Raw genomic sequence first — 27,962 nt, forward strand, 5'->3', positions numbered from 1 at the left:
AATTCTGTGGTTTTAGCAAACTTAGAGGGGTGCCTTTATGATCACAGTCAAGTTTAGAACACTTCGTTTCCCCCAAAGAAACCGCATACCCGTTAGCACTCCCTCCGCACTGTCTCTACTATCCTCAGCCCCCAGCAACCACTCGTCTCCAGATTTGCTTCTCTTGGACATTTCACCCTAAACAAATCATATAACATATGGCCTTTATTTAAAATAGTTTTTAAAGATTTATTTTTTTATTTTTTTAGGATTTTATGTATTTATTTGACAGAGAGAAATCACAAGTAGATGAAGAGGCAGGCAGAGAGAGAGAGGGAAGCAGGCTCCCCGCTGAGCAGAGAGCCCGACACAGGACTCGATCCCAGGACCCTGAGATCATGACCCGAGCCAAAGGCAGCGGCTTAACCCACTGAGCCACCCAGGCGCCCCGTTTGTTTATTTTTGAGAAAGAGAGTGTGCAAGGAGGAGAGCGAGGGCAAAGTGGGGCAGAGGCAGTGGGAGAAGCAGGATCCCCGTGGAGCAGGGAGCCTGATGCAGGGCTCCATCCAAGGACCCGGGGATCATGACCTGAGCCGAAGGCAGACGCTTATCCGACTGAGCCACCCAGGCGCCCATTAAATAAATTAAAAAAAAAAAATTTAAAAGGGGCTCCTGGGTTGAGCATCCAACTCTCGGCTTTAGCTCAGGTCATCATCTCAGGGTCCTGGGATCGAGCCCCACATGGGGCTCCGGCCTCTGCAGGGAGTTTGCTTCGACCTCGCCCTGGGCCTCTCGCCCTGTTTGCAAGCTCGCTGTCTCTCAAATAAATAAATAAAATCTTTAAAAAAAATTTATTTAAGGAACACCTACTCCCAACATGGGGCTTGAACTCCCAACCCCGAGATCAGGAGGCACACGCCCCTCCCACTGAGCCCGCCAGGCATCCCTGATACGTGGCCTTCCGTAACTGGCTTCTGTCACCGAGCTTCCCGGTTCCAGGTCCAGCCGCCTCGTAGCAGGTGTCTGTCCGTCATTCCTTTACGCGGCTAGATGGCACTCTATCGTACGGATAGACCACATTTTGCAAATCCACTCCTCCCCTGACCCACGCTGGAGTTGTGAATCTGCCACTGTGGCCAGGCCCTGTGCTGACTTGATGTTCCGGCCCATGAGTACCTTCCTGATGGTCTTCCCATCGGTCTTCAGTCCGTTTCTACCTAGTGCGCTCCCTGATGCTTTGGGAGTTCTGTCCCCCAGCTTCTTCAGGGCTGACTGTCCTGTGTGCCCTGGGCTCCTCCTCCTGCTTGTGCCTGCTTGTCCTCGGTCACGTAATTGTTCTCGTTTTCCTGCTGTGCCCCATACTGGCTTTTCGTCCCCTGGATACTATGGCGTGTGTCCTTGATTTAGTGCTGGGCGCTCGTTCCAGGAACTAGGCCCCTTAACTCCATTTATGCCTCATGACTGGCAGGCATCACCGTCGTGTCCCGTCACAGCACATGTATTTCAAACCTCAGAAGATGTTCTTATTATTATAGCTTCGTTTAATCGAAACTCATACATCTCCCTTTATTTATTTATTTATTTATTTATTTATATTTAATGACTTTTCAATCCTTCCTGTGTCTTCAGGGATAATTTTCCCCTCTGCCTAAAGATGGCTCTGTCTGTGGTTTTGTTTTGTGTTTTTTTGTTTGTTTGTTTTTTCACATACATGCTGGTGATCTGTCCTGTCAGTGTTTGTTTATGTGAAAATACCTTCTTCATACCTTCCTTTCACAGCATGGCTTTTACGGAGTGTGTTCTCATAGGCCGGTTGTTAACACTTCTGTCATTTCTGAGGTGTCCTGTTGTCTTCTGGCCACTGTCATTTCTGTTAAGACATCACCTGCCAACCTGATTCCTGCTCGTCTGGAAGTGGGTCCCTTCGAGATTTTCTTCCTGTGGGGGTGCCTGGGGGGCTCAGTCAGTTAGATGTCTGCCTTCGGCTCAGGTCATGATCTCTGGGTGCTGGGATTGAGCCCCGTGTCAGGCTCCTTGCTCAGCAGGGAGTCTGCTTCTCCTTCTGCCTGCTGCTCCCCCAGCTCGTGCCCTCTCCCTCTCTCTCCCAAATGCTTAAAAAAAACAAAAAAAAATTTCTTCCTGTGTTTATTTTTCAGCAGTTTTATTATAACATTCCTAAAGATTTATTTCTTATAATTTCTTCTGCTTAGGGCTAATAGAGATTTATTATTTGTAATTCTATGACTTTCATAAGTTTTAGAAAATCGTAGACACTCATTTCTCGAATTCCGCCTCGCCTCTTCTTTGCGCCCTTTCCTTGCAGGACCTCAGTTACAGTTAGACCTTTACTGTTAGACCCTTTCCCCGGATCCTCTGTATCAGCTTGTCATATGCTGCTGTGTAACAAGTTTCCCCAAAACGTAGCTGTGGTTTGTTCATTATTTCGTGGTTTCTGTGGGTCAGCTCGCGGGTCTGGGGACGGCTTGGCTGGGCGGACCTGGGCAGGCTCCTTCACAAGGTGGTCCTTGGCCCCCCCACTGGGCCCATGTCCCTGGGAGCCTGGAGGATCGGCGGTTGAGCTCGATCACGTAGTGGTGGGCAGGTCTCAGGACTACGGTGCAGCTGCTCTCTGCGTGGGCCCCCCCACAGGCTGCGTGAGGACCTCGGGAGGTGACAGTTAGCTTCCCCCACTGTGAGGGATGTGTGGGGGAGGATGTACTCCCGGAGAAGCTGAAGCGCCTTCCGTAGCCCAGTCTAGGATGTGACACACCATTTGTCCTGCAAATTTTGCTGCCACCCAGACCAGCCCTGGTCCAGCATGGGAGGGGCTGCTCAGGGGTGCTGGTTTCAGGATGGGGACCCCTTGGGGCCATCTTGAAGGTCTACCCAAAGTTCTTACCTTATCTTGGATAGCTTCTGCCCTTTTGACTCTCCAGGCTTTGCTCTAAGTTATTTTTTTTGAAGGGGGGGCTTTGTCTTTTATGCACATATAACTGGTTAATTTTATTGTGTACCAAGCATTGCATTTGCAGAGTTGTAGAAATCATCTGAAGCTAAGGATGGAATCGTTTCCCCCCAGAGGCGGACACTGGCTCCCGCCAGGTGCCTGGGAGCATCGGCGGCTTAGGGTCCCGTCAACGCCATTCCAGGGACTGGCACGCATCCCGGCTGTTTTGGGGTCCTTGGAGGAGCTCGTCTGCATGTGGTTCCTCCCTGCACCCAGGGCGCAGCCCTTTGGGGCCCGCTCTCTAGGAAGGGGTGTGCTCCCCCGAACTTGCTGCCAGTCACTTCAGCCTCAGGAGCAGTCCTGGGCTCCCAGGTCCCTGGCAGGACGTGGCCGCTTCCCTGGGCCTCTCCCCATCCTACCTCCTGCCTCCCAAGTCTTCACTGTCTTCTCAGAAGCCTCTCTGGAGGAGTTTTTCACATTTGGTCCTGTCATTACCATTCTTGCCAGGAAGGGGGTCAGAGCCATGCAATTTTCCCTCACCAGAAGCCACCCCCGGAATGTGTAGGATCATAAAAGAGCTGAAATGGATCTGAGTGTCTCGCGGCCGTGCGAGGCTGACGTTGGCTTTGGCTGTTCACCCTGGCTGTGGGCACCGAACACAACAGAGCTGAAGGGGCCTGCGTGGGTTCTTGGGCTTTCTCTCTGAACGTGATTTTGGTCGTGGACATTGCACCTGGCTTGATCAAGTTTTGGCAGCTTGATGGCTTGTGCTGTGAAGGGTACATCCTCCCTTACGCCGCCATGGTTTGGTCTCTCCTTGCACCTTTCACTGGCTCCCCGCGATCGCCCCACCCTGTCCCTCTCCCCTTCCTGCACTGCCACCTGGCCGCTGTCCTCAGGGCTTGGTGCTGGCGAGGGCCACTGGGTTGGCACAAGTGTGGGCGCCTACGGGGCAGTGATGGAATGAGTGCTGGTCGCGGAGGTGGGGACCCCACGAAGAAGGTTGGGGTTGAGGAGCTCTTGACAAAGTCGGGTGTCAGCAGGAGGACGTCTAAGCTAGGCTGTCTAGGAGGCGTGTGTGCACTCACAGGGCTGGGACTGGGGCAGGCTGCAGACGTGGCTGTGTGGACACCCTCAGCGGACAGAAGACTGGGAGCAGAGTAACCACTAGGCTCAGGTGGGGGCAGCCCGTGTAGAGCCTGACAGATGGAAGGTTGGTGTTGCAGCCCCGCAGGGCATCTCCAGGAGCCTCGGTGTGAGTGCAGTGCGAGCGTCTGGGAGACGGGACCTGGGACCTGGGAAGGTGTGGGAGGGACGTTTGGGACTATGAGCAGTGGACACAGGAGAGGGTGGGTGGCGAGCTCAGAGAAGAGGTCAAAGGTAGGGCCGTGGGACTGGGGGTCACATGTAAACCGGATCGGTGGGTTTTCCAAAGACCACGCGCACCCCAGGCCTGAGGTCACACGCCCAGGTGCCGTTCCCCACCCACTCCTGCCAACACAGCCACCCCTTCCCAGTGCTCCCCTGCTCCCGGGTCCCACCTACCTCCCTCAGGTGAGAGCTGATGCTGAGGCCCCTGACAAAGGCGGCCCCAGAGGTGATGGGCTCTTCCCCGGTCAGCATTTTGAAGATGGACGTTTTCCCAGCTCCGTTGCTGCCTAGAAGCCCAAAGCACTCCCCTGCTCCAACGGTGAAGGAGATCTTGTTCACAGCCAGCAGGGGCACATTCTGCACGTAGACCTGAGGTACCCAGACAGAAGGCACGTGGTGAGGAGCCGCCCTGCTCCTGTCACACCGTCTTGGGTCAGGTACCAGCTGCCCTCGGGGCCCAGGCCCTCGGAGGGGCCTGGCTTCCTTCCCCTCCCGGCAGGGTTGCAGGGTTTGCCCTCCTCTTTCTGTCTCTGCAAACGGAGAGCCTGGTTCTCCAGGATAAGCCTCTTCCCTTCAATCCTTCAAGCAAACAAAACCCCTTGATGGGGCCTGGGATGTTGGCTGGTTTGTTTGAACCGCCAGTGGCTCTGGGGAAACAGAGTAAGAACTTACAGACTGGGGGAATGCCGCAAAGCTCCCGGATGTTCGAAGGGTCCCCATGAACTCCTGGCTGGAGCTCTAGGGGTGCCCCCGCCCCTCACTGGGAGCTCCCCCAGAAACTGTCTTCTAGATCCCAGAGAGGGTCAGCTGGTCATGTCCGCCCCCGAGGCTTCCTGCCTCTGGGGGCTCGTGGCTCCGGCCCTCCTGCCTTACTGGGCCCCCGGGAGAGGCGCTGGAGGACTCAGGCCCTAACTCCTGCTTCAGGCACTTTGGGGGTGAACCTCCCGGACAGTGTGTCTCCACAGCGCCTGGAGCCCCCTGGTGGCTGCTTTCTTCCGAAAGGCCCGCAGAGGAGTGGTCTTTGCTTTTCAGGAGCGTCTGTGTGACTCTACCTTTGTCACTTCTCTAAGAACCAGTGGGTTTTCCGCACGCAGCTTTTCCAAGTACGTCTCCACCATCTTTGCCTCCTGTTCCACGTCTTGGTCTACGGGCATGGTCACCTGCTTTCCGGGGACCAGGGTAGGCGGTGTGAGTCCCTGCTGGTGCCAGGGCAGGGGGTGAAGGCAGAGGGAGCGCGGGCCTGGCACACACCACCACCCCTTTGTCCAGGGCGACTGGGGTCTACCAGACCCAGAAACATCACATGGTGTTGGCTTTTGAGGAAAATTAAAAGACTTGAAGCCTGGGGATATCGGGGCAAAACCAGTGAATCTTCTCCAGAATTTCCTTGGGGGGCTTTCGCCTCTGGACCATATTCAGACCAAGAACTGACAGACAGACCCTTTTCTTTCCAGGCTCCTGGCTTACTGGGTGCAGACCGGGAGGAAGAGGTGTTCTGAAAAGGTGACTGGCCTTAGAAAACCACGGTCTTGTCCTACTCAGCAGACCAGGGTCACAGGGGCCAAGCCCCCTCTAGGTCCCTATCCCTCCAGGTCCCCAGGGAGGCACGGGCTGTCACCCCTCTGTCCTGGGGTGGATGATATGGTCTCCAGGCTCCCTCCGATGCTGACAGGCATGGCCACTCCTAGCCATGGACTGTGGAGCCAGCCCGTGGACCCAGGCTTCCCAAGTTCCCACTCACCAGTAGTCCCTTCCTGTTGAAGTCAGGAAACCTGGCTTTCAGCCCCCACAAGACGTTGGTTTCAATGAGGAAGAGCAGGACGAGGTACACAAAGCCCATGATGGCCATGGCTGCCAGGTACTTCCCCATCCCAAGAGGCTCCCAGGCGTAGATGCTCTCCTGGACCGTGGATCCCTCTGCTAATGGGGAAGAAGCTCAGGTTACCGAACTCGGGCTGGCGTCCCAGCCTTTCCTCCTGTAGCAAATGCCACTGAAACTGCACAGGAATGTCATCGGCGCTGTTACCACGTCCCGGCAGGTGGCAAACATGAGCAGTGTTCTGTTTCTCTAGCTACAGCCCACGTTCAGTGCAAATAATGCTGGGAAGTCAGAGACCTCGCCCAGTCCTGTGGCAGTTCCTGGAAATGCAAGACTTCTGTACTTGGGTTCTTTGATCAGTTGTCAGTCACCTGACCTGTCCCATCGAAATATCCAGAAGCCTCCAGTCCTCTCTCTGTAATCTCATCTGCCTTCACGTTTTCCCTTTAGATATGTGTATTTTAGAATTATACCATAAATACACCCTCATCGGAAAGAAGGGATACGTGTGAGGGCCAATGGAAAGGTACCCCTCCCCTGCTCCAAACTACTGTAAGGATTTGGGTGTAACCCTTCTCTCTGTTCCAGACACGAGCTTTTAAGATATGAACGGAATGATGCCATGCATTTTTTCCTCCAGCACACCAGTCTCATTTAATAATCTATGATGGACAGGGACTGTCCAGGACCTACAGATCGGAATAATGAAGGTCCCTGGCAAAGGTAAAGACAATTCCAGAAGCTAGTATTCTTGTCAGGTGAGTTTGCAACTCCACTTGCAGTTTTCTCCATGGCTAAAGAAACTAATACACGAAAACAATTATTGGTCTCCGTTTCTGGATGCACAAAACATGATAATTGAAGGGGAGTGGGGACATGACCATATGGGAGCATTTTCTATGTTACTGAAGTCAGGCTGATATAAATTCCAATCAGAATGTGATAACGTTAGGGTGTTAATGTAATCCCCATGGTAACCACAAAGATAGTAACTCCAGAGTGTCCAGAAAAGGAAATGAGACAGGAATTAGGAGGTTTCCTGTGAGGTCCCTAGAGCCGTGGAAGTCCCAGACACCAAGGGAATGGTGGGTGCCAGGGACTGGGAGGTGGGGGGGTTGATGTCTTACAGGGATAGTTTCGGTTTTGCAAGATGAAAAAAATTCTGGAGATGGTGGCACAACAGTGTGATTGTCCTTAACGCCACTGACCTGTACCTCAAAAATGGTTAAAATTGTAAACTTCATATACATTTTACCACAATTTAAAAAATGAGTACTTTAGGGGTGCCTGGGTGCCTGGCTCCTTCGGTTGGGTATCCAACTTCTGGTTTCAGCTCAGGTTGTGATCTTGGGGTTGTCGGATCGGGCCCCATGTTGGGCTCTGTGCTCAGTGTGGAGTCGCCTTGAGATTCTCTCCCTCTGCCCCGCCCCCTGCTTGCTCTCTTTCTTTGCAAAAAAAAAAAAAAAAGTGTTTAAAAGGTGTTGGGGAGAATGTGGACAAATTGGAACCCTTGTCCGTCACAGACGAAACATGAAATGGTGCACCTGCTGTGGAAGACAGTCTGGTTGGTTCCTCGAAAAGCTAAGCACAGATTCATTCCTAATAAAGGTATGTAGTCAAGACAACTGAAAACACATTCCCACGAGAGCTTGTCCATCAGTCTCACGGCGCTATCATTCCCAATCACCAACAGGTGGAAACAACCCGCGTGTCCCTCACGCCATGAACTGATAAACCGTGGTCCATCCACACAACGGACTATGATTCTGCCACAAAATGGGAACAAGACTCCGACACCAGCTCCTACATTGGTGAACCTTGAAACCAGAGCAGGCAGACATGAAGGACCAGAACAGGCAAGTGCACAGGCAAGGTGAGCAGGTGTAGTGGCGGCTGGGGGCTGGGGGGAGGGGCAATGGGGGAAAGACTGTTGGGGGCGATGGAAATGTGGAACTGGATGGTGACCCTGCTCGTACAACCTTGTGAACATATCCAAGCCCACTGAGCTGTGTCCTGCCAAAGGGAGAATTTCCATGTGCAGTACTCACAAAGTTGATTACACTCCTGCTGGTCCAGTTTCCTGGCTTTGCATAGCTTCTGGATTCCGTAGTTGTAGTATAAGTTGAAGAGGGCCATTCCCAGGCAGTGGCCTGGCAGCAATAGGAACTTGCGGTCCAAGGAGTCCGACAATGTCACGTAGCCCAGCTCTGCGAAGGGGATAGAAATGACTCACTCACTTTCAGGCAGGAAAGGGCACAGCCCCTAGCACACGTCACTCTCCTGGTCCCTGGACCAGAGACTTCATTCAACCTCCATGCCCAAAGCAAACATAGTTTCCTTTGGGCCTTGCTTCCTGAGGCTGTCATTTTACTTCTGTTCAGATCGATGGTGCCAATGAATCCCAAAGAGCTGTGTTTGGGAAAACCAGCAAGAGTGTGGCTGCCACATGGGATGTCTGTGGAAGAGGTGAGCCAAGGTGGAAGGGAGATGAGGTGTCCCAGGGAGTGGGGCCCAGACAGCAGGGTCTGGAGGGCCAGCTGTGGGGTCGACCGAGCGCCCTCCCCAGATGGATGGGAGCTGAGAAGGACACCGTCCCCGCCTAGATCGTCTGTGGAGACAAAGCCATCATTTGCAAATGCTCTGCTTCACCATGGACCTGGAAAGGCCACAAGAATTAGCGAAAGTCCTATGAGACACAAAAGCAAGGCAGTAAATCGGCTGGTTATGAACCACATATGCAGAAACTAGGGACTCTTAGAGGTTAAGAGAAGCCAATTTTCAGATTTGTGTCATATTGCAAAGTGAGGAAATGCCAAACAAGGTTGTTGGGCAAGAAATTGAGGGCATGTGTAGTTAAGATATTTTAAACGTTTATTTACAACCAATACACACAAGTGTTCTGTGGAAGAAACATTCTGCTCATCAGCCGCTCATTAGAGGATGAATTCGCAGTGCTCCGCATAGGGCCTGGGCTGGTGGTGACCAGGTCCCCGAGCCCCGCCCCCCCTGCACCGGCTGCTCTCTGCCCTCCCTTTACCCCAGCACATCCTCCCTAGCGGGAAGGAGGAACTGAGGGGCAGGGACAGGAACTCTAATTTTGGACTTGGTGACAATTCACATAACAGCCCCACCCCTATGGGTAACTCCGGGAGGAGCCTGCGGGCTCAGAACTAACAGATCCCACGGCTGAACCAGTGACTCGAAGGGAGCTCTACCCTCCAGACCTGGGATTAGAGCAGTACAGCTTCTGGGTGCCGACCTGTGAGATTCTTGCAAGCGAGGCCACTCCTCATGGGATTGACCTTGGGACATGAGGTCTCCCAACCAACATGTTCTGGGCCAGGACTCCAAAGCAGCCGCAGAGACAGGGCCCACCCAGCCAAGGGGCTTGAGCTGTGGCGCTCCACATGCTTGCTGCGATCCGGCCCCGAGGGCCAGGGGGCCATGGCTCTGTGACCAGGCCTTGAGCCGCACTTGAGACCATAGCGCAGCAGGACAGCTGGGAAGGTGGCAGACAGGACTGGGAGGGAAGCCCAGAGGCTCATGCCCTCCTCGTCTGCTCTACTTAGAATTCTAACTTTGGAAATCTCGCCTAGAGGCTGAGGTGGCGGGGCCAGGGGTTGGGGGTAACTGGCAGGACTCCAGCCTTGCCCCTCCTGCATGGGCTCAGAGACAGGCTTAACCACTAAACAACGTTCCTGAGCCCAGTCGGAACCAACAGTCCACCCAGCGGTGTCTCTGGGCCCTAAGCGGGAAGTGGTTAGACTCTGAGAGGCGACACCGGCTTCTCTCCAGCTCACCCTAACCAGAATCAGAGATGTCCATGAGCGACCTTCTCACTGAAAAAGCAGATCTTCACGGCTCCCACTCATCTTCCTTCTTTCTCTCTGGCTCCTACCCCAAAGCCGCTCAAAGGCCGGGGCAAGGTCACAAACCCTCGAATCTCGGAAATTCGCCCTCCACCAGAAGGTGGCTATTTGCCGCTGCACCCTGGGGTCAGACCCGCTCCCTCCTGGTCCTGTGCCTTCTTTGTCTCTGTTCCTTCACTTTGCCGGGCCACCGTCTCTCCGTTGACTTTCGAAAAGGGCAACACGGTGGGTCGTGTTTCCCTTGGAGTGGCTCAACTTGCCCTCATCCCGCCCTTCCACTCAGCGGACCGGAGAACAGTGCCTAGAACTTGTCCTCTGGGAAGCATCTGGGTTTAGGTCTGGACCCCTCTCCCCCCATCTTGGGACATCTGACAGATCCCTCCGGCCTTGAACTTGGTTGCAACTCTGGGAGATATTGGTGGTGATTTCCTCAAGTCCACTTTCCGTTTGCGGCGTGCTTTTCAGGGGACGGGGCTACAGCTCCTGGACGCACCGCCCCCCACGCCTGTCCCTGCCTTCCCTGCTTCCTCCTGTCTTTGGCTCTGCCTTCCCCGAGATCGGAGATCGGGCGGTTGACAGGCTTCCTCGACCACCCCTTCTGCTAAGTGTTTATGTCGGCAGCCAGCTCTTTCTTGCACTCAGATTGTTTGCTTTTCTTTTCCCCCCTCATAGAATTCTACAGTTTAATAGATGCCATGTTTTCTGAAGTAGTGGCTCTGCGTCCCGCATTTCCCCGTATTGCATTTTTGGCAGTCTGCTTTGCTCTCTGTATCTGCTTTGCCTCTCCTGTATCTGCTGTCCTCAAGTGCTCAGAGAACTCTGCCTGTCTAGCCACAGAAACAGAAGAGGCCTCAAGAGGTGATCGCTGGCTTTGTGCACAGGAGCGGGCGACATTATAGGCAGGGGACTCAGCAGAATGTGTAGGTCTTGTGTGCGAGCAAGTTCTGGCCACCCAGAGGAGGGCTGTCTGCCTTCCAGAGCCTGCCTGTGTGTTGTGCGCTTCCCGACTGAGACGCTGGGACAGGAACAGGCCCAGACTGCCAGCAGCCCCTCCTCCCCTCCCGGGCTTCTGGCTCCCAAGCCTCCCCAGGGTTCTGCGGTGCTCAGTAGGTCCTTGCTCCGCCATTACCCCCAAAGTACCCTTCAGATGCTTCTTTATCATGAAGTCATACACCTTTATTTCCTTTCCTATTCCTTTAGTGGCGTCTCAGAAAAAGGAGAGTTCAGATGTGGCTTTACATCCCGGACTCTGTGCTGCCATGGCGACAGCCTCCTAATGAGGCCCCTGGGGTGCGTGTACAGAGGCCAAAGTGTCCTATCCTAATGGTGTCCTTCCCTAGGAGGTGGGGGTGGGGTGCACGCAGGAAGCAGCGAGCTACCCCCCAACCCCGCGCTCCCCCCAGACCAGAGCTTCGTGCCCTGTCCCAGCCTCCTTTCCCTGTGACTTTTAAGGCGGAAGGGGCCTCCTGCAAGGCAGGAGAAGGATCTTGGTCTTTGTTGTTTTGCAGGAGGGGAGAGGAGAAAGGGCATGGGGCAAGCTAAGAAGAAATGGGTCCCAGGAAGGTGGAGGGATCCAGAGAGAAGGTCCAGAGATCAAGGCACCCTGGCTTGATCATTCTTTCTGAGAGCTCTGCCCCCATCAGGGCCCTTCAGTGTCCTTGGACTTGCAGGTGCTTGTCTCCCTGGGGTGGGTTTGGGTGGCTTAGGGGAGAAGGAAGGGAGGAAACCTTGGGTTCTTTCCGGAGACGAGGGCAGCACTGCTCAGGGTGATTCCGTGGCCTGCCCACGCTGGGACCGCCTGGGGTCCATCTTGGCACGCAGACCCGTGAACCTCGGATGCACAGCGTGGCTGAGGACTGCGGGGTTAGGGTTCCCTTAGGACATGCCTTTTCTAACCCCCTTCCTCTGTCTGCCATGTGCTTTTTGTTCTGTTCCCATCATAAAGTCAAAATGCTGTTGCTTTTTTGATCTGCTCAGATGAAAACGGTTCCACCTCCAAAATTCCACCAGTGGCGTGCAAGATAACTTGGCAGTGTGCGGCACAATGCAGACCGCCGCCAGGGAGATGTGCTCCAGCACGGTGGCTGCGGGCACAGGCACGGCCGGTCCTCCAAGAGACAGAATGGCTCCTGAGACGAAGAGAGGGAGCAGTTCACATACTCTCAGGTAGAGACAACAGAAACCCAAGCGCCCATTGAAAGGAGGGCGTCGGCATCCAAGTGCCTGGAAAAGAGGACCACGGAGGGAGAAACGGTGTGTATCCAGCCTGATGCAGAGAGAGACGCAGCCAGACATGACGACATCTAAGCCTGGGTGCACAGTGTGGATGGCGGCTTGCTCCCGGGGCTCCGCCATGAACCGCACACTCACCGAACAGCCCTCTCCCAGCCTTGGCTTATTCATTGACTTACTACCTTCCTTTAAAATGGAGGAATAACTCGTTTCAGTGAAACTCCTCCTAAATGGACCATGTGATGAATTTTGACACACGGTTATGCCCACATAACCCGCACCTTGTTCAAGACAGAGAGTGTGTCTAGGAGGTTCCCTGGGGTCTCTGTTTCGGCAGCCCCTGTCTCCCAAACCCAAGGCCACCGGTCTTCTGACTCTGTCACCCGGATCTGTCCTATCAGCGGGGCCCTATGTCCATCCACGCGGCTGCGTGTTTACGCTAAGTGCTTTGTTCCCTGCCGGCCGCTGCGCATAACCCACCAGGTGATTGTAGCCACGTCTCTCCGCTCCCCGGGAGATGTGTGCTGGGGACACAGTTTGGGGCTCTTCAGGGACCGCTGCTGAGAACAGCCTAATGTTTGGGGGTGTACTGTCTGTGACCGTGAGCGGAAGAATGAAAGGTATGTGTCAATGGCCGGTCCTCACCTTTTTGGCTTGTGACCCAGACGAGAATGTTGGGGCAGATGCTCAGGAAGGTGAGTGTGATGAAGAGCTTGACGAAGGCGCTGCCTTCGTAGTGCAAGCAGAAGCTGGCCAGGTAGACGAAGGGGGTGCTGGCCCAGCTGTAGAGCACGAGCGCCAAGAGAACGGCCGGGATGTTGCCCTCATGCGTGAAAGCTTCTTCCTTGTAGTACAGAAACACCACCTCGGGGGAGAGGGGAGAATTTGGGAGGGTCTCTAAGAGTTGATGCTAAGGGTTAGAGAAAGGCTATGATGATCCCAACTTTAAGAGTAAGTTTGCTGCCCAGGTGGCCCCTGCCCCACGCGTCCTCCTCTCTGACCGCTCAGGTGAGGGGCTCTGCCCCGGCATGTCCTCACCGTGCGGTCAGGAGTTCAACAGCGGTTACAGAACACAGGCGGAGCAAAGGCGGACGTGGCCATCTCACCCAGAGTGTCACCATCCAGCAGCTGCCCCCTCGGCGCACGGTGAGCCGTTTCCGGGCTCTGAGCACGGGTCCCCAGTGTGCTGCCTCTTACTGGCTTGTGCACTTGTGGGCTTGGCACACATTGGAGACCCCGGAGCCAGCCCCTCGGCTTCTAACGGTGTTGGGACCTTTTCCCAAGAGTCAGTGATGGAATCACGTCCGGGGTGAGCTGTTGGCCCAGACTTCCGGTCCCTGGCAGGGTCCCCACAACAAGCCCACCATGATGTGCAGGGTGGGGTCCCGGCACCACACAGCCCTCACCAGCTGCAGCAGACTGGGGACGAAGGAGGTGATGAGGTCCCACAGCAGCGCAGAGAGCCAGAAAGTGGCCACGTAAACGCCGCTGGTGAACTGGATGTCTTTGGCCTTCGTGGACCGCTCTTTCACTGTCAAGATGGAGAAGGAGCTGGACAAGAACGCTATTCCGAAAAGCAAGTTGGTGATGAGGAAGTGTGCCTTCGGGCCCCTGCAGCAGGACATAGGCAGGGGCAGACAGGGGGAGGCGATCTGAGCAGAGCTGCCCACAGGAGCTGTCCTCCATGGCGGCAAGTTGTCGTTACAACAAGAAGCAAACGCGAAGCGACAGGTGGTCAAGGGGGCCCCGCTGTGGACGTGGTCGGGGAGGCTTTGTTGGGGGGAGGGCAGTGGCACATACTGGTACAAGATATCCTCCGAGGCTTCCAGGGCCGTCCGGGGCTGAGGGTGGTTGACAGCTGTGATAGAGGCTCTGGCCCCGGAGAGCAGCTTGAAGAGAACGTTGTCCACAAGTGCCAGTGCCACGGCGGGCGAGTGGTACGCCTGGTTGTTGAACAGTGCCGTCACTGTGGTGTGGTTTCCCGAGTCCTCAAACGAAGCCGCCACGACGTATTTGTAATCAAAGACCTCGGGATCCTCCTCTTCCTTTTGCAGGAGGAGGTCCTCCACGGAGCCTGCGAGAGAGTGGAGTGTCCAAGAGCTGCGCACCTCGTCCCCGGGACCCCGTGGCTCCTCCGGCTGTGCCCTCCCTTCCGGGGACCCCTGTGCCTGCGGGACCACCCCCTGTCTGGGCCTCACAGCTCTGGGGCAGCTCTAAAGCCTCTTTTGTTGATGGAAGCCGCAGGAAAAACCCAGAAAAGTCTAGTCATCTTTCCAGCTGTCCCTCCCCTACCCTCCCCAGGGCCTTGACACAGCCCTGGGCCCCTCTCGTGTGCGTGGAAGGCCACGCGTGGTCACACTGCATGCCCCTGGACCACCACTGGTGGCCCTCAGTGCCCACACGGCCTGCCGCTCTCAGCCATCGCCCAAACCCAGCTCCTGTCCTCAGGCTCTTTCTGCCCCTGGGGACCCACCATTCCCCGCACTTACAAACACTCTCCTTGTGGTTTGGAATGTTCTGCAGTTCTTTTCCCCTTCCGCCAGTCAGCTCAGGCTCACAGCTCAGGCTCTGACCAGGGAGCCAGTCAGCCCCACTCCGAGGCGGAGCTGTGTCCCCGCCGTCTGGCAGCGCTGCCATCATCCCAGCTGTCTCTCCCTTCCTCACTTCCACTCCGACCTCTAGGCCGGGGCGCACCCCGGCAGGCAGCAGCCCCTCCTTCACTGTGCTCTCAGCACACGGCGCCGCCTAAACACAAGACCCACCCAGAACTCCCTGGAACCTGGGGGTCTTCGGCGCCGGAAGGGACTGCCATCCCAGCCACAGCGGTAACCGTGCTGCTGGCGGGACGCCCCCTCGGCCGGCCCTCGCTCGCGGAGGAGGTGAGGTTCCTCCTTCTCCCCATGTGCTACACCATGTTCTGCCTTTGATCTCTTTACTTGATTGAAAAAAGTGAGTACGATTTTACTTCTATTCCACATAACTCATGCAGTAGAACTTTTAAAAGCAAATAATTTTGCAAGACTCGCACGGACAAAGAGCGATGCCCTGGCCTGCCCGACGGCCCCAGTGCCTGGTCGCAGGGGGTGCCCCTCCAGAGGGCTAAATGGCGCATTTACCTACTGACCCTGGTCATGGAGACGCGGACCTTCCTCTCTTACCCACTGCCCCTGCAGGCTCCCTGCCCCTGCTGTCCCCTAGAGCCCAGCATAATGTTGGTTAAATCGGTTCACAGCTGAACCAAGTGGTGTGTTCTGTTTCCTTTTTTGTGCAACCTCCCTGCCAGAGTTAACGTCCTGCCTTTTCTTTCTTTTAGGTTTATTTATTTTTGGAGACAGAGAGAGGGGGTGTGCACATGGGAGCAGGGAGAGGGACAGAGGGAGAAGGAGAGTCACCGGCAGACTACACACCCAGAGGCCCCATCTCACGACCCTGAGATGACGACTGGAGCCGAAATCAAGAGTCAGACACACAACCCGAGCTACCCAGGTGCCCCATGACCTTCCTTTTCACATTTGTCACCAAACCCCCTTGACAGACGTATAAATCTCTCAGGGCTTGTCCAACACATCAGATAACTTACCAACTTCATTTTTGGACATGCCGCAGTCCCCAGAAAGACACGACCTGGTTTCATCCCTGGGGATCCTCCCCTTCCTGTCATTTAGGGCTTTAAGGATGTTTTCCTGAGCCTTCTGGCTGTTTGTCTGACTTCAGGGAGCACTGCGTGGCTCCCAAGGATGGGGCGTCCCCCCACAGAGAGCAGCAAGCCTGTGCACACCCTTCCCTGGAGCCTTGGACTTACCCAGGGTCTCCAGAGGGAGCTGCTCCTCAGCCTCAAGCATGTTTGTAAAATATTCCGAAAGCCGAGGACCCAGCCTGGAATTGGGAGAAATATAGAAAGGGACGATGGTTCGACCGTATGTTTTTAGGGTCAGTTCCAGCGGGACCTCATCCATGCGCGTATCCAAGCTGAGGAAGGCCAGGCTGAAGACGGTGATCGCCAGTGGCGCCAGGACCTGCATCGTTACCATCGACATCCAGTTGCGCCAAGAGTACGTGAACCTTTTCAGAAACATGGCATAGAACTGCTGGCAGATGAGGCGGGCCTGCAATGGCAATGGGGCACCCGTGAGCGCGGCCGCGGGGAGGAGCCACCGGGAGGAGCCACCGGAGGCCTCTGCGTCCCCCAGCACCCCCCAGCTGCCCTTTCTCACACTGGGCCCGACATCTTGGGGATGTTCAGAACTTGCTGCAAATAGAAACTCTTTGACTTAGTGATCTGATGGACATTCGATGGCAGAAAAAGAAGTCATAGGTTGGAAAGATCTGGAAGAGTAGCCTGAACAGATAGCAAATGTAAATATGGTGCCATTATTATTATTATTATTTTAATCTACAAGATTATCAGACATTTCCAGTTGGGGAGGATGCGGGGAAAATGCCACTGCTGGAGTTTTAATTTGGTACGACTTTCTTAGAAAACAAATTAGCTGGAGGAATACCTAATTTAATGTTCATATAGTCTTTTAACTTAGAAATCCCACTTCTGGTGACGCATAGCACGGGTACCCATGCGCATGGTCCCTGTGACCCGGACAGTAACTGTGAAACGTGTGGTGATGCGCGCTGAGCATCAAGACAGTACTGGGCCTGCTGGGGAGAGGCTGGGGGTCAGCACCATGGGCTCCCAGCCCGCCTCTCGCTGGTGCTACATGAGCCAAGGCAGGGGGAGGGGCCGCTGCTCATCCACCTAGAGACTTTGTGGGAAGAGGCTTGGTGGTCAGGTCTGAGTCAGGGATTCCTCCGTTCCTGGCCCCAAACACTGACGAATCCCTGAGAGTCTCTACCAAGGAACCCGGAAATTTCCTGCATTGGATACAATGAAGGCCACAGTCACTGGAAATATTCCTTTAAAGGCACCGCTCTCCACGTGTCTGAGGTTGTACACTGAAAAATCCTCCCTGGGAAGTCTCCAGAAGCAAAGCGTGGCCAAGCGGAGCCCAGATGAACCTCTTGCTGGAGTCTGGAGAAGAGCCTGGGGGGTGGCTGGCCTCCATGACCCCGAGACCCTTTCCAACTCAGCGGCACCATGGATGACAGCGTGTGATTCGAGATTACGAAACAGTGGAATCAGTCTCTTCCCTAGCCCATGAAAACCAATCTCACTATTTCACAGGTCATACCTTATGGATGGCCAAATCGAGACCATTTTGTAGATGCACATCATTATTTTTTTTTCAACAATAAAAGAACATGATAGGTTATCCGTATATTTCATAAGGATGCTTAAAAAAATCTTAAAACTCCAGGTGATCTAATACATGATCTGTTTCACAGTGAAAGATGAAAAAGGAAGATTAAACATGCTCTTGTGGCCAGCAGACTTTTATTCTTTCTTCTTCTTCGTGAGAAGAAGGGCCAAGACCTTTCCTGTGACCTTTCCTGTGACCTTTTCTGATACTTTTCTCCGTTGGGTTAATCCTGGCCACAAAACACTGGGATGTTGCCTTTGAACTAGAGCCGAGAGCCTGGCATTGCTGAAACCTAGCGGGGGCCTGTCTTTTATGTTGGAAATCTGCACATTTTTCCCTCAACCCCTGTGAAAGGTTGACCTGCACTTCTTGACAGAGGAATAGCGTGATTCTAAGAACTGAACGTGCCTCTGCTCTCCTGTGTGCGTGGGACATTCTTCCTCACCCCTGTGTTCAGCTGGACTGGCAGGCCCGGCTGCATTGAGAAGATCCGGGACTGGATGCGTTTAATCCTGCTGACAGACACTCTTTGTTGGAACTGCGTGGAGGAGATCTTGAGGGCTTGGACATCTGTGTTGCTGTCTGACAGCTTGTTAACCCTAAACCAGGCCGAAACAAAGAGAAATGCAAATTCACAAAAACCACAACTCACGTCAGTTTGTTTGGATCTAGAGAGTCTTAAACAGGCCCCGAGTAATGCTGAATTAACTGAATATTGAGTTAACTGACCAATGGCACTTCCAAAGAACAGAGGCGGCCTTATGCAAATTAAGGCAAAAATGAAATACCCCTTAATAGCTATCTTATGAGCAAAATCGTCAGTTATAAACATAGCATTGCTGACCATTTTGGCCTGGGCGGGTAAATTACAGCCCAGGGCCAAATCTAGCCCAAGGCCTTGTTTTCTGTTTGGTTCTGAGCTCAGAATGGGTTTCACAATTTTAAATGATTACGTGTTAGATGGTTATCAAAGCACCTGCATACTCTCCTTGATTATGCCCTGAGTCTACGTAGCCTAGGATATTCCTCTCTGGCCAGAAAAGGTTGGCTGAGCCCCGCTCAAGGCAAAAAGACATTTTCATTGCTGGCAACAAACTGTTAAGAAGTCAGGAAAGATATTTTTATTCATAGCCTCTGGGTCAGTTATTCCTCTAATGGAACTTTTCACAACAAAACAGTCCAGTACAGTGTGGCTCATTTTCCCTCTAGTACAGTTCGGTAAGAGACAGTGTGTTTGTTAGTGTCTATGGCGGTGGCACAAATTATCCACAGGTTTAGTGGCTCAAAACAACAGAAGGGGTCTTGTCTCCCACAGTTCTGTGGGTCAGGAATCCAGGATGGTGGGTGATGGGCCAGGGATGTGGTGGTCTGAAGGCACAGCTGAGGCCAGAGGATCCCCTTCCAAGATGGTGCCCTCCCATGGCTGGTTTACCAGCTAGCTCTCCTGAGTGCGGTTCCGACCAGAATGTCAGTTCTAATTAACATTAACGATCAGGGTACACGTGAGATAACAAAGACGTGTGCCAGAAATTTGCTTATTCATCCCCGGGGGGAGGGAGTGAGCAGCACTGTTGTTGAGTTGAATGATACTTTTTTTTAATACTGGAAGGATATTATCTCATGTTTTTTGCTCTTCTTAATGAGATGGCTCAGGATAGAAGAGGTTTTCAAACTTCCGTTGCGTTATTTGTGTTTTTCTCCATGACTTTCTAAGTCTAGACAATGAACAAAGTGATCAACTAAACCCTGATTTATAGTGTGTACCAAGTTTCGTGTGTAGACGGTCTCACTGTGGTCGACTTCAAACTGTTGACAGATACACTCATCGCACAGACACGAGTCAGTGTAGACAACCCACGAGCACTGGTAACAGTAGGACACGGCCAGAGCAGGAGGAGATGAAGTCCGTGTGTTACCGTTTGTGACACTGTGGTCTTCATTCTGGTCCTGGCACCGAGCTCCTCAAACACTTCCAACTTCCCAAGCAGCGACAGTGGTTAAGGTGTGTTTTGTCGTGCGAATAACAGGACTTTCAGAAAGCGACTGAGGATGGGGGCTGGTTGCCTGGGGAACCATCCACTTCATGGCAAGGTTGGAGCTTTCAAGCCCACCTCCCAACCTCCTGGGAAGCGACAGGGGCTGGAGATCAAGTTTAAGCACCAGCGGCCAGCGATGTAATCCATCCACCGTGCACATGTCCAGAAGCCTCCACAAAAACCCGAGTGGGCAGGACTCAGAGGCTTTCCAGTTGGGGAGCACATGGAGGTATGGGGACTGTCGTGTTCTCAGAGAACGTGGACACTTCGGACCCTTTCCCTGTGTCCGTGTTCATCTGGATCCAGAGGCATCTCCTTCATAATGACCTGCTAACTGTGAGAGTGTTTCTCGAGCTCCGTGAGCCGTTCTAGCAAATGAATCGAAAAGGGGCTGTGGGGACGTCTGGTGTGTAGCTAGTTGGGTCAGAAGCACAGGTGACCACATGACTGGGACTGGGGTCCAGATATGGGGGTGGGGGGCAGTCTTGCCGGCCTGACCCCTCAACCTGGGGATTGGACGCCATTCTTCCAGGTAGGAAGTGTCAGGATAGAGTTCATTGCTTGGTGGTGTGGAAAAAAAAACAAAAAAACAAGACACACCAGAATGGATATCACAATTGTACCCCTGTTTTTATCATGACTTATTTATAAGCATGAGCCATTTAATTTTTAATAATTGCTCTGTTTCACTGGCTCGCACAATTCTCGATAATTTAATAACTGGCTCTCGTGAGCCAATGTGAGCCAACCCCAGCAAGCCTCTGGAAGGCTGAGAGAGCTAGCGAGCAGGGCCCCGACACTTTGGTGACCTAGCCTACGAGTCACCCAGCCAGTTCTGCAAACTTGCTGCTTTTACAGGTCAGCCGTGCTTACGGTTAGGGGGCCTGGAGGCCCTCCCTGCCTTTTGCTGGGCTCTGCTTCTCCCATTGATGGTTCCTCCATGACTTTTCCAGGCATTGTGCTTGTCCGTTCTTTAGCGTTTCTACACGCAGGGAGTATTAGTGACAATCCCTGGGATTTGCGGGGCCTCTTGTCAGGATGTCATCTGCAGTGGGTGTGTGGGGAGAGGGGACACCACAGGGCACTTCGCCACAGTGTTTCCTTTGATATTTCACGGCGTAAGGTTGTATTTTTACATTTTTCCTCTTCATGTGGTTTCTGCTAGTAGAATTTTTCTTTTTCCTATTTACAAAAATAAGAGTGTCGCTTATTAAGACTGAATTTCAGGAGGGAGGGAGGGGAGTTTCCTACGGTGGGATCTCTGTGAGCACCATATCGCGCTTTCCTCAGACACCAGAGTGCGAGCTTCTCGGAGGCTTCTGCCCTGCGGTAGATGGGATCCGGCTCGTCCCTCAAATCTCTACCTCCTGGTGTCTGCTCTCAGTCCTCCTCCCCCAGTTTTATTGAGATATAAGCGACATATGCACTTGTGTAAGTTTCCGGGGTACGTATATACTGTGGACTGGTCCGTCTCCTCACATAGTTACAATAGCTTTTTCTTGTGGTGAGAGCTTTTACGATCTGCCCTCTTAAAACCTGTCAGATATACAACAGAGGACCATTAACTGCAGTTGCCACACCATACGTGACATGCCCAGAACTTACTTGCCGTGGAACTGCAGGTCTGTGCCCTGTGACCCTCTTTGCCTGATCCGCCCCTAACTCCCCCCTCAACCCCTGCCTCTGGCGACCACACAACTGTTCTCAGCTTCCAGGAGGTTGTCTGTCTGTGTGATTTTGAGATTCCTCATGTAAGTGAGACCATATAGGACTTGTTTTTCTCTGTCTGACTTATTTCATGGTTCATGATGCCCTCAGGGTCCATCTGTGTCAGTGCAAACAATAGGATTTTTCCTTCTTTTTGATGGTGAATAGTGTTCTGTTGTGGGCACTGGGGGTTTGCACACGGTATAGAAATGTTTTACTTTGATACCATCCTACTTGTTTATTTTTGTTTCTGTCACTTGTGCTAATCTCCTCCCCTAGATGGTGATCTGCACCTAGTGCCTCACTTTTTTTTTTAAGTTGTAGCTTTTTTTCTTTTTTGAAGATTTTATTTATTTATTTGAGGGGCGCCTGGGTCACTCAGTGGGTTAAGCCTCTGCCTTCGGCTCAGGTCATGATCTCAGGGTCCTGGGATTGAGCCCTGCATCTGCTCTCTGCTCAGCAGGGGGTCTGCTTCCTCCTCTCTCTGCCTGTCTCTCTGCCTACTTGTGATCTCTCTGTCAAATAAATAAGTAAAATCTTTAAAAAAAAAAAAAAGATTTTACTTATTTATTTGGCAGAGAGCAGCATGAAGAGCGGAAGGGAGAGAGAGAGGGTTGAGCAGACTCCCTGCTGAGCGTGGAGTGTGACGTGGGGTCGATCTCATGACGCCAACGCCAAGATCATGACCTCAAGCTGAAACCTAGAGTTGGATGGTTTAGTAACTGAGCCATCCAGGTGCCCCTAGATAATTTTTTTTTTTTAAAGACACCGAAGATTTGTACATGGCAATGAACCCACTGGACCTTTGGTTGTACACAAGACACAGCGCCCAGCCACCGAAGAACACAGGTTGTAAGCTGAGCCGCAGACAGAGCATTTTGAAGGACGGAGGCTATCCGGAGTGTATGCTAGGACCAGAGTGAAATGCGGCCAGAAATCAAGTGGATTAACAAGACAAACAAGGCAAGACCAAACAAGAAAACAGTTTTTTAAAAATATCTCCCTGAATTTGGAAATTAAGAAACACAGTTCTAAGCAAGCCACCTGTCAGAGCAGAAAGCACATGGAAAAATAAGCAGATTTCTAGGGGCGCCTGGGTGGCTCAGTGGGTTGAGCCGCTGCCTTCGGCTCGGGTCATGATCTCAGGGTCCTGGGATCGAGTCCCGCATCGGGCTCTCTGCTTGGCAGGGAGCCTGCTTCCTTCTCTCTCTCTCTGCCTGCCTCTGTGCCTCTATGCCTACTTGTGATCTCTGTCAAATAAATAAATAAAATCTTTAAAAAAAAAAAAAAAAAAGAAAAATAAGCAGATTTCTAACCAAATGGTAAAGAAAATACTACATAGCCAAAAAGCTGAGATGCAGGCAAGTGCAGCTCAGAGGGAAATTTGTATCGCGATGTATTCCCCTCCTCAGGAGAGGCCATCCCTCCTCTCAACTTGCAGTGAGCCAGTTGTGGTCAAGCCTCTACTGTGAGATAAGCAAGTGGAGATGTAAAGACTGGAAAATAAGAAGCAGCACTGTCTTTACACTTGATAGTTACACACAAAATACTAAGGAAATCAACCCCAAACTGTTTGAATAAGGGAGTTAAATAATATCTCCAGATGTAGATACTGCAAAAATGATTTCTGGATCTGCAACAAGTGATTGGAAACGAAATTCAGAAATCCATTTCCAAACTTTCAAAAATTTCAAAATATGTAGGAGTCAGTTTCACAAAACATACGCAGAACTTCTGGAAACTGCAAAACAGGGCTGGTAAAAATTAGCGGTGACCTCCCAAATCAACGAAGCTGTGTGTAATAGCTGTGGATTGGGAGGGTGAGTGTTTGAGGTAGCTGCCTGTGTGCCCCAGATTAATCTGTAAATTCAATTTAGTACCAGTCATATCATATATCCAGCAGGTTAAAAAAAAATAGACTCAGGTAAAAAAAAAATGGGGGCGCCTGGGTGGCTCAGTGGGTTAAGCCGCTGCCTTCGGCTCAGGTCATGATCTCAGGGTCCTGGGATCGAGTCCCGCATCAGGCTCTCTGCTCAGCAGGGAGCCTGCTTCCCTCTCTCTCTCTCTCTGCCTACCTCTCTGTCTACTTGTGATCTCTCTCTGTCAAATAAATAAATAAAATCTTTAAACAACAACAAAAAAATGGACTTTACAGTCTAGAAACTTTTACGTTATAGAAAAACCAAGCAGAAAGCACCGAGTTCCCTTTTATTTATTCTATGCCTGCTCCCCACCCCCTCCCCGTTTTCCCTATTGTGAACAGCTTGCGTTCACCTGCTGTTACCAGCTGTAACCGAGGGACCAGTTTTCCAACAAGGTCTTTTTTTTTCCCCCAAAAAATAGAAACTAACGAGTTTATATTTAAATTTACACATTAACACAAACAACCTATAATGATCTAAACAATCTTCAAAAAATAGACCTGGAGAAACCATCTGCTCCCTGACTTCAAGACGTCCCACAAAGCTGCAGCGATCACAGTGGCGTGGGACTGGCTGGTGTGGGACAGCAACGAGTTCCATGGGACAGGGTAGGGGATGTAGAAATTGACATATACGTTGACCGATTTTCAGTGAAGGCATCCAAACAATTTGGTGTGGAAGGACATCTCTTCCCCAAATTGTCCCTCAAGCCTGGATACCCATGTGCAGGAAAAAGAACCTCAGCCTTTTGTCACACTGCACACAAAAGTTAGTACCAGGTGGGCCACAGAGCTAATGCAGAAGCGGAAATGGTCCGGTTCCCAGAAGAACATGTAGCAGAATGACTCTGTGACACATGGGTGGGCTCTGAGAACAGGCAGGAAGAGAGAAGCTCAGGCGGGGCAGAAAACAGGCCTGACGAAGGACTCGTATGGAGCCTTAGGGTCGATATTTGTGCCCCTTTTGGTACGTCTGTTATACTTCGATAAAAATGTAATTGTTTAAAAGAACTCAGAGGAAGCATTGAACCGAGGATCAGACATAGCTGGAGGGAGAAGAGGCAACCTGGATGACACGTCGGGGGATATTATCCAGCATGCGGCTCCGGTAGGCAGAGGGCTGGAAAGGGTGAAAAAGAAGAGAAAACTAATAGAGCACCGAGAATGAGAAGATCTAACCCCTGTCCCACGGTGAGAGAACAGAAAGCAGCAGATACACTGGGCGCTGTGGAACTCAGGAAAGGCATTGCACTGGGGCCGGAAGTCCATCAGACATCCAGGACAGTAATTAAAAAGAAAACTGAACCAAGACAGACCATGGGGAACGTGCATGACTTCTAAAGTGAAGAGTGGCCAGATTTCTTTCAAAGGAGCACGAGGTAAACCTACGGCTCACTTTCAGCAGCAAGAATGGAGACTCGGAAATAGTCTGGGAATAACTTTCTTTCTTTTTTTTTTTTGGCAAGATTTATTTGAGAAAGAGAGTGAGAGAGAGCATGAGTGGGCGAGTACAGCTGGGGAAAGGCAGAGGGAGAAGCAGACTCCCCACCAAGCAGGCAGCCTGGTATGGGGCTCGATCCCAGGACCCCGAGATCACACCCCAAGCTCAAGGCAGATGCTCAAACAATTGAGCCACCCAGGTGCCCTGGCAAACAACTTTCAATCTGGTGACAATATCCTTTAAAAATTAGAGAACTAAAATCATTTCCAGACCCCTGCCCCCAAAATACCCAAAAAACGAAAACCCCCAAAGACCCCCAACACCAAAAAACACTAGTGTTTTTGGCTCCTGCATAAAAACGCTAATGGGTGCCATGCAGAATGTCCTGTGGGCAGGAGGACAGTTATCGGAGATGGAAGAGGAATGAACCCGGAGCAGGTGTATATTTACATGGGTTTAAGTGGCCACTGCTGTTCTCAAACACGAATATTACAGTTCTGTGGAGTTGAAAAAAGGATTAAAATATACAGTCTATGCAAGTTGGTGACGGCAGGATGCGTGCCTGTCCCATGGTCTTAGCGTTTTCCAGGAGCAGAGCAAAGATATGACTTCACTTGGCACATTGACAAATTACAGAGATGTGTTTCAGTATCTACGCCGACCGCTAACGTAGTACAGTAAGAACGCAGAATTTCCCACTAGCGTGGGGGAAGAAACTATAGACTGAGGAAAAAGAACCCCCCAAAAGGGAGAGAAAAAGCCACGTAGACTGGTGGAAAATATAAAAGAAAAAATATATTTTAATGTATCATTAGTAGCATTTGTAAACTGCAGGCGTGTTGCACATAAGAGATACATATTCCCGCATCTGATGGCACTCTCTGGCCTTGTTTTGCCTTTGGGGTGAATCATCGGGATCCGCCCATCCCGGCCCTCCTCGAAGGACACTGCATCCCTGCTTCCTGACACTCACTACCACCACTACCTTCACTCTGTGCTACCACCAGCCCAGCGGGGGTGGGGAGGGTGGGGGGTAGGGGGGGGTGGATGTGGGGGTGGTAATAAGCCTTCCTCATTGACTAAAGAGCCTCCCAGGTGATACAATTTCTGTTTGGTTTGTTTTTCCCTCCTGGAGGTTGATACAATGTATCCAGCAGATCCGTGCTGAGCAGTATCCCTATTCCTGGAAGTCCCCATGGGAGGCTGGCGGGCCACCCTGCAAGGGCAAGGGTGTGCCCCGGAGAAGCCAAGCGTGGGACGTGGGTTAGACGCAGGACCCTCAGGACCCCTCCCACTGTGAAAGCCTTTGGGGTCTGCGGCTGCAAACTTGCTTACCGCATGAAGACCTCCTCCATGGTGGTGACCACCACTTGGAAGTTGGCGACCCCCAGCTCCTCCTGCCTCGCTTCCAGCTGGGTGAAGAGAGATGCAAACCTGCAAGGGAAGGGCGGTTCCATTCCTCACAGGTGGGAAGGGGCCTCCTCCCTGTCACCCACCACCCCCCCCCCACTTCCCACGGGGCAAACCGTAGGGGCTGGGGAGTCAAGACTCTCTTTGTTTAGAGCTCAGCCTTGTCACCCCCCAGCTCCAGGACTCTGAACATGAGCAGCAAGGGCGACAGCATTTACCCCAGAGCATCTCTGGGATGACCACTCTCACACCCAGCTCGTAAATAATCCATCTGTGTTCTGCTACTTTTGGAGTGCTTACTAAGTGCCCTGGGCATTCCAAGCCCTGTTCCACCTCACCAGCTCAGTCAATTGTCTCAACAGTTCTTCAGCTCCTTGGAGACAGCTGCGAGAGGTTAAGCAACTTCCCCCAGATCACACAGCCGGATGTAGCCAGAGCGGGAGGCAAACTCAGAGGCCCGCTCAAAAGACTGTGAGTGCCCTTTCCCCACCCTGCTGTTCCACTAAATGAGGAAAGGAGCTAATGCTTAACCCTGTTAATCCAGAGCCCTTCCTTATGAATGCCTTCCATAGTTTGGAGCTGAAGGAATCAGGACTTTTTGTGCGATATTAAGAAATCCACAATCTCCTACGTTGCAGGTTTCTGCTCCTTCAAGCCAGTGTCCAGGCCAACAACGTGCCTTTAAGAAACCTGTGGGCATGCGGGATGCCCCAGAGAGGCCGCACCATGCACCACCATGGACGGCGCGGAGGGTGAGAGCATGAGCTGCGCACTGTTGGGGGCTGCCTTTTGAGGCCAGTGTCTGCCCCTTATGGGTTGTGTGACTCTGGGCTCGTTCTTTCATCTCGCCCACTCTCCTCATCGGGGTGACAGACACGACCTCGCGCCCCAAGGGAGCTAAATGCAAGGACCGCAGCAAAGCAGCCCGCCTGTGCTGTGAGTTCAGCAGTCAGACCCTCACAGGGTGCGCTGCCTTGCCCTTCAGTCTCCTGGGACTGAAATCATGCCCGTCAATGTGGCTGTCTTGCAGCAAGGTTTACCTATCGGGAAATGCCTTGTTCTCACCCCAGCCAAGAGGCAGACCTTTCCCTCACCCTGCAGAGGGCTCTCCCACCCCCTTCAAGTGATTCCTCTCCAGTCCACACACAACCAGTATCCGGACTCCTACTGTCAGAGGTGCCTTGTACCTCTGTATCTCATTTCATCTGGGTGACATGTTTCTGAGGCTCAACCACACCAGTGCACGCCTTAATAGTTTCTTCTCATTCATCATGGAGGGTTGTTCAACAAAAGTAGTATACTACAGTTTGATCATTGGTTCCCCTGTTGGTTGACTTTAGACAGAAGGGATAGGGTTTGGGTCAGAGGGGCTTGGGCAGGCTCTGGGCGGCTTCTCCAGGAGCCCTGAGTCACCATGAAGCTGCCATGCCCTGGAGGACTTGGAGATGCTCTGATCAGGGGTTCTGGCTGGGTTCAGCCTTCCAGAAATCCTGCCGAGACCCCAGATCTAGGGGCCAAGCCATCCTGGAATTCCAGGTAAGTTCATTCAATGGCTCTTATATTGCTAAAAACTTTGTGTTTATGTCCACGTTCTAGATGTTGGTATTAGTATCAGAGTGTGCTGCTCCCTTCTGTATTTTCTGAAAGATTGGGGAGATTTATTTGCCTAGCAACTGATGGGACCTGCAATTCTCTTTTTGGTAACATTTGTCATCGCAAATTCGATTTAATGAGTAGATGTGTGGTTCTTAGATTTTCCTCTTTTACTTTGTGTCCGGTTGAGTAGGTTGTGTTTTTCAAGGAATCAGCCCATTCTACAGTGTCCAGTGTATTTGTGGTATTTTCTCATGAAGTTGTCCTAAGTCTGTGCTTGGGCTGAGAAATGGTCCACTCATTCCTGATGCTGGTTCTTATATTTCTACTTTTCTTTAATGGCTTTGGCAGGAGCTCATCACTGTTACTAATATTTGTAATAAAC

The 27,962-nt window shown here is 52.2% G+C and overlaps 1 protein-coding gene across 1 annotated transcript in view; it reads right to left on the minus strand.

Moving 5' to 3' along the window:
• LOC131820041 (ATP-binding cassette sub-family A member 17-like) overlaps positions 1-27,962 on the minus strand; it is a 64,638-nt gene that overhangs the window by 8,511 nt on the left and 28,165 nt on the right. The window contains exons 16-25 of the mRNA XM_059155523.1: positions 25,910-26,021; positions 17,915-18,068; positions 16,020-16,323; positions 14,018-14,291; positions 13,624-13,828; positions 12,863-13,082; positions 8,165-8,323; positions 6,039-6,217; positions 5,350-5,460; positions 4,472-4,666 (exon numbers count right to left, since the gene is read on the minus strand). Of these exons, the coding sequence (XP_059011506.1) occupies positions 4,472-4,666; positions 5,350-5,460; positions 6,039-6,217; positions 8,165-8,323; positions 12,863-13,082; positions 13,624-13,828; positions 14,018-14,291; positions 16,020-16,323; positions 17,915-18,068; positions 25,910-26,021 (1,913 nt within the window). The remainder of the gene's footprint in view (positions 1-4,471; positions 4,667-5,349; positions 5,461-6,038; positions 6,218-8,164; positions 8,324-12,862; positions 13,083-13,623; positions 13,829-14,017; positions 14,292-16,019; positions 16,324-17,914; positions 18,069-25,909; positions 26,022-27,962) is intronic.

The sequence above is a fragment of the Mustela lutreola genome, chromosome 17 (assembly GCF_030435805.1).
Source record: "Mustela lutreola isolate mMusLut2 chromosome 17, mMusLut2.pri, whole genome shotgun sequence".
Taxonomy (NCBI): domain Eukaryota; kingdom Metazoa; phylum Chordata; class Mammalia; order Carnivora; family Mustelidae; genus Mustela; species Mustela lutreola.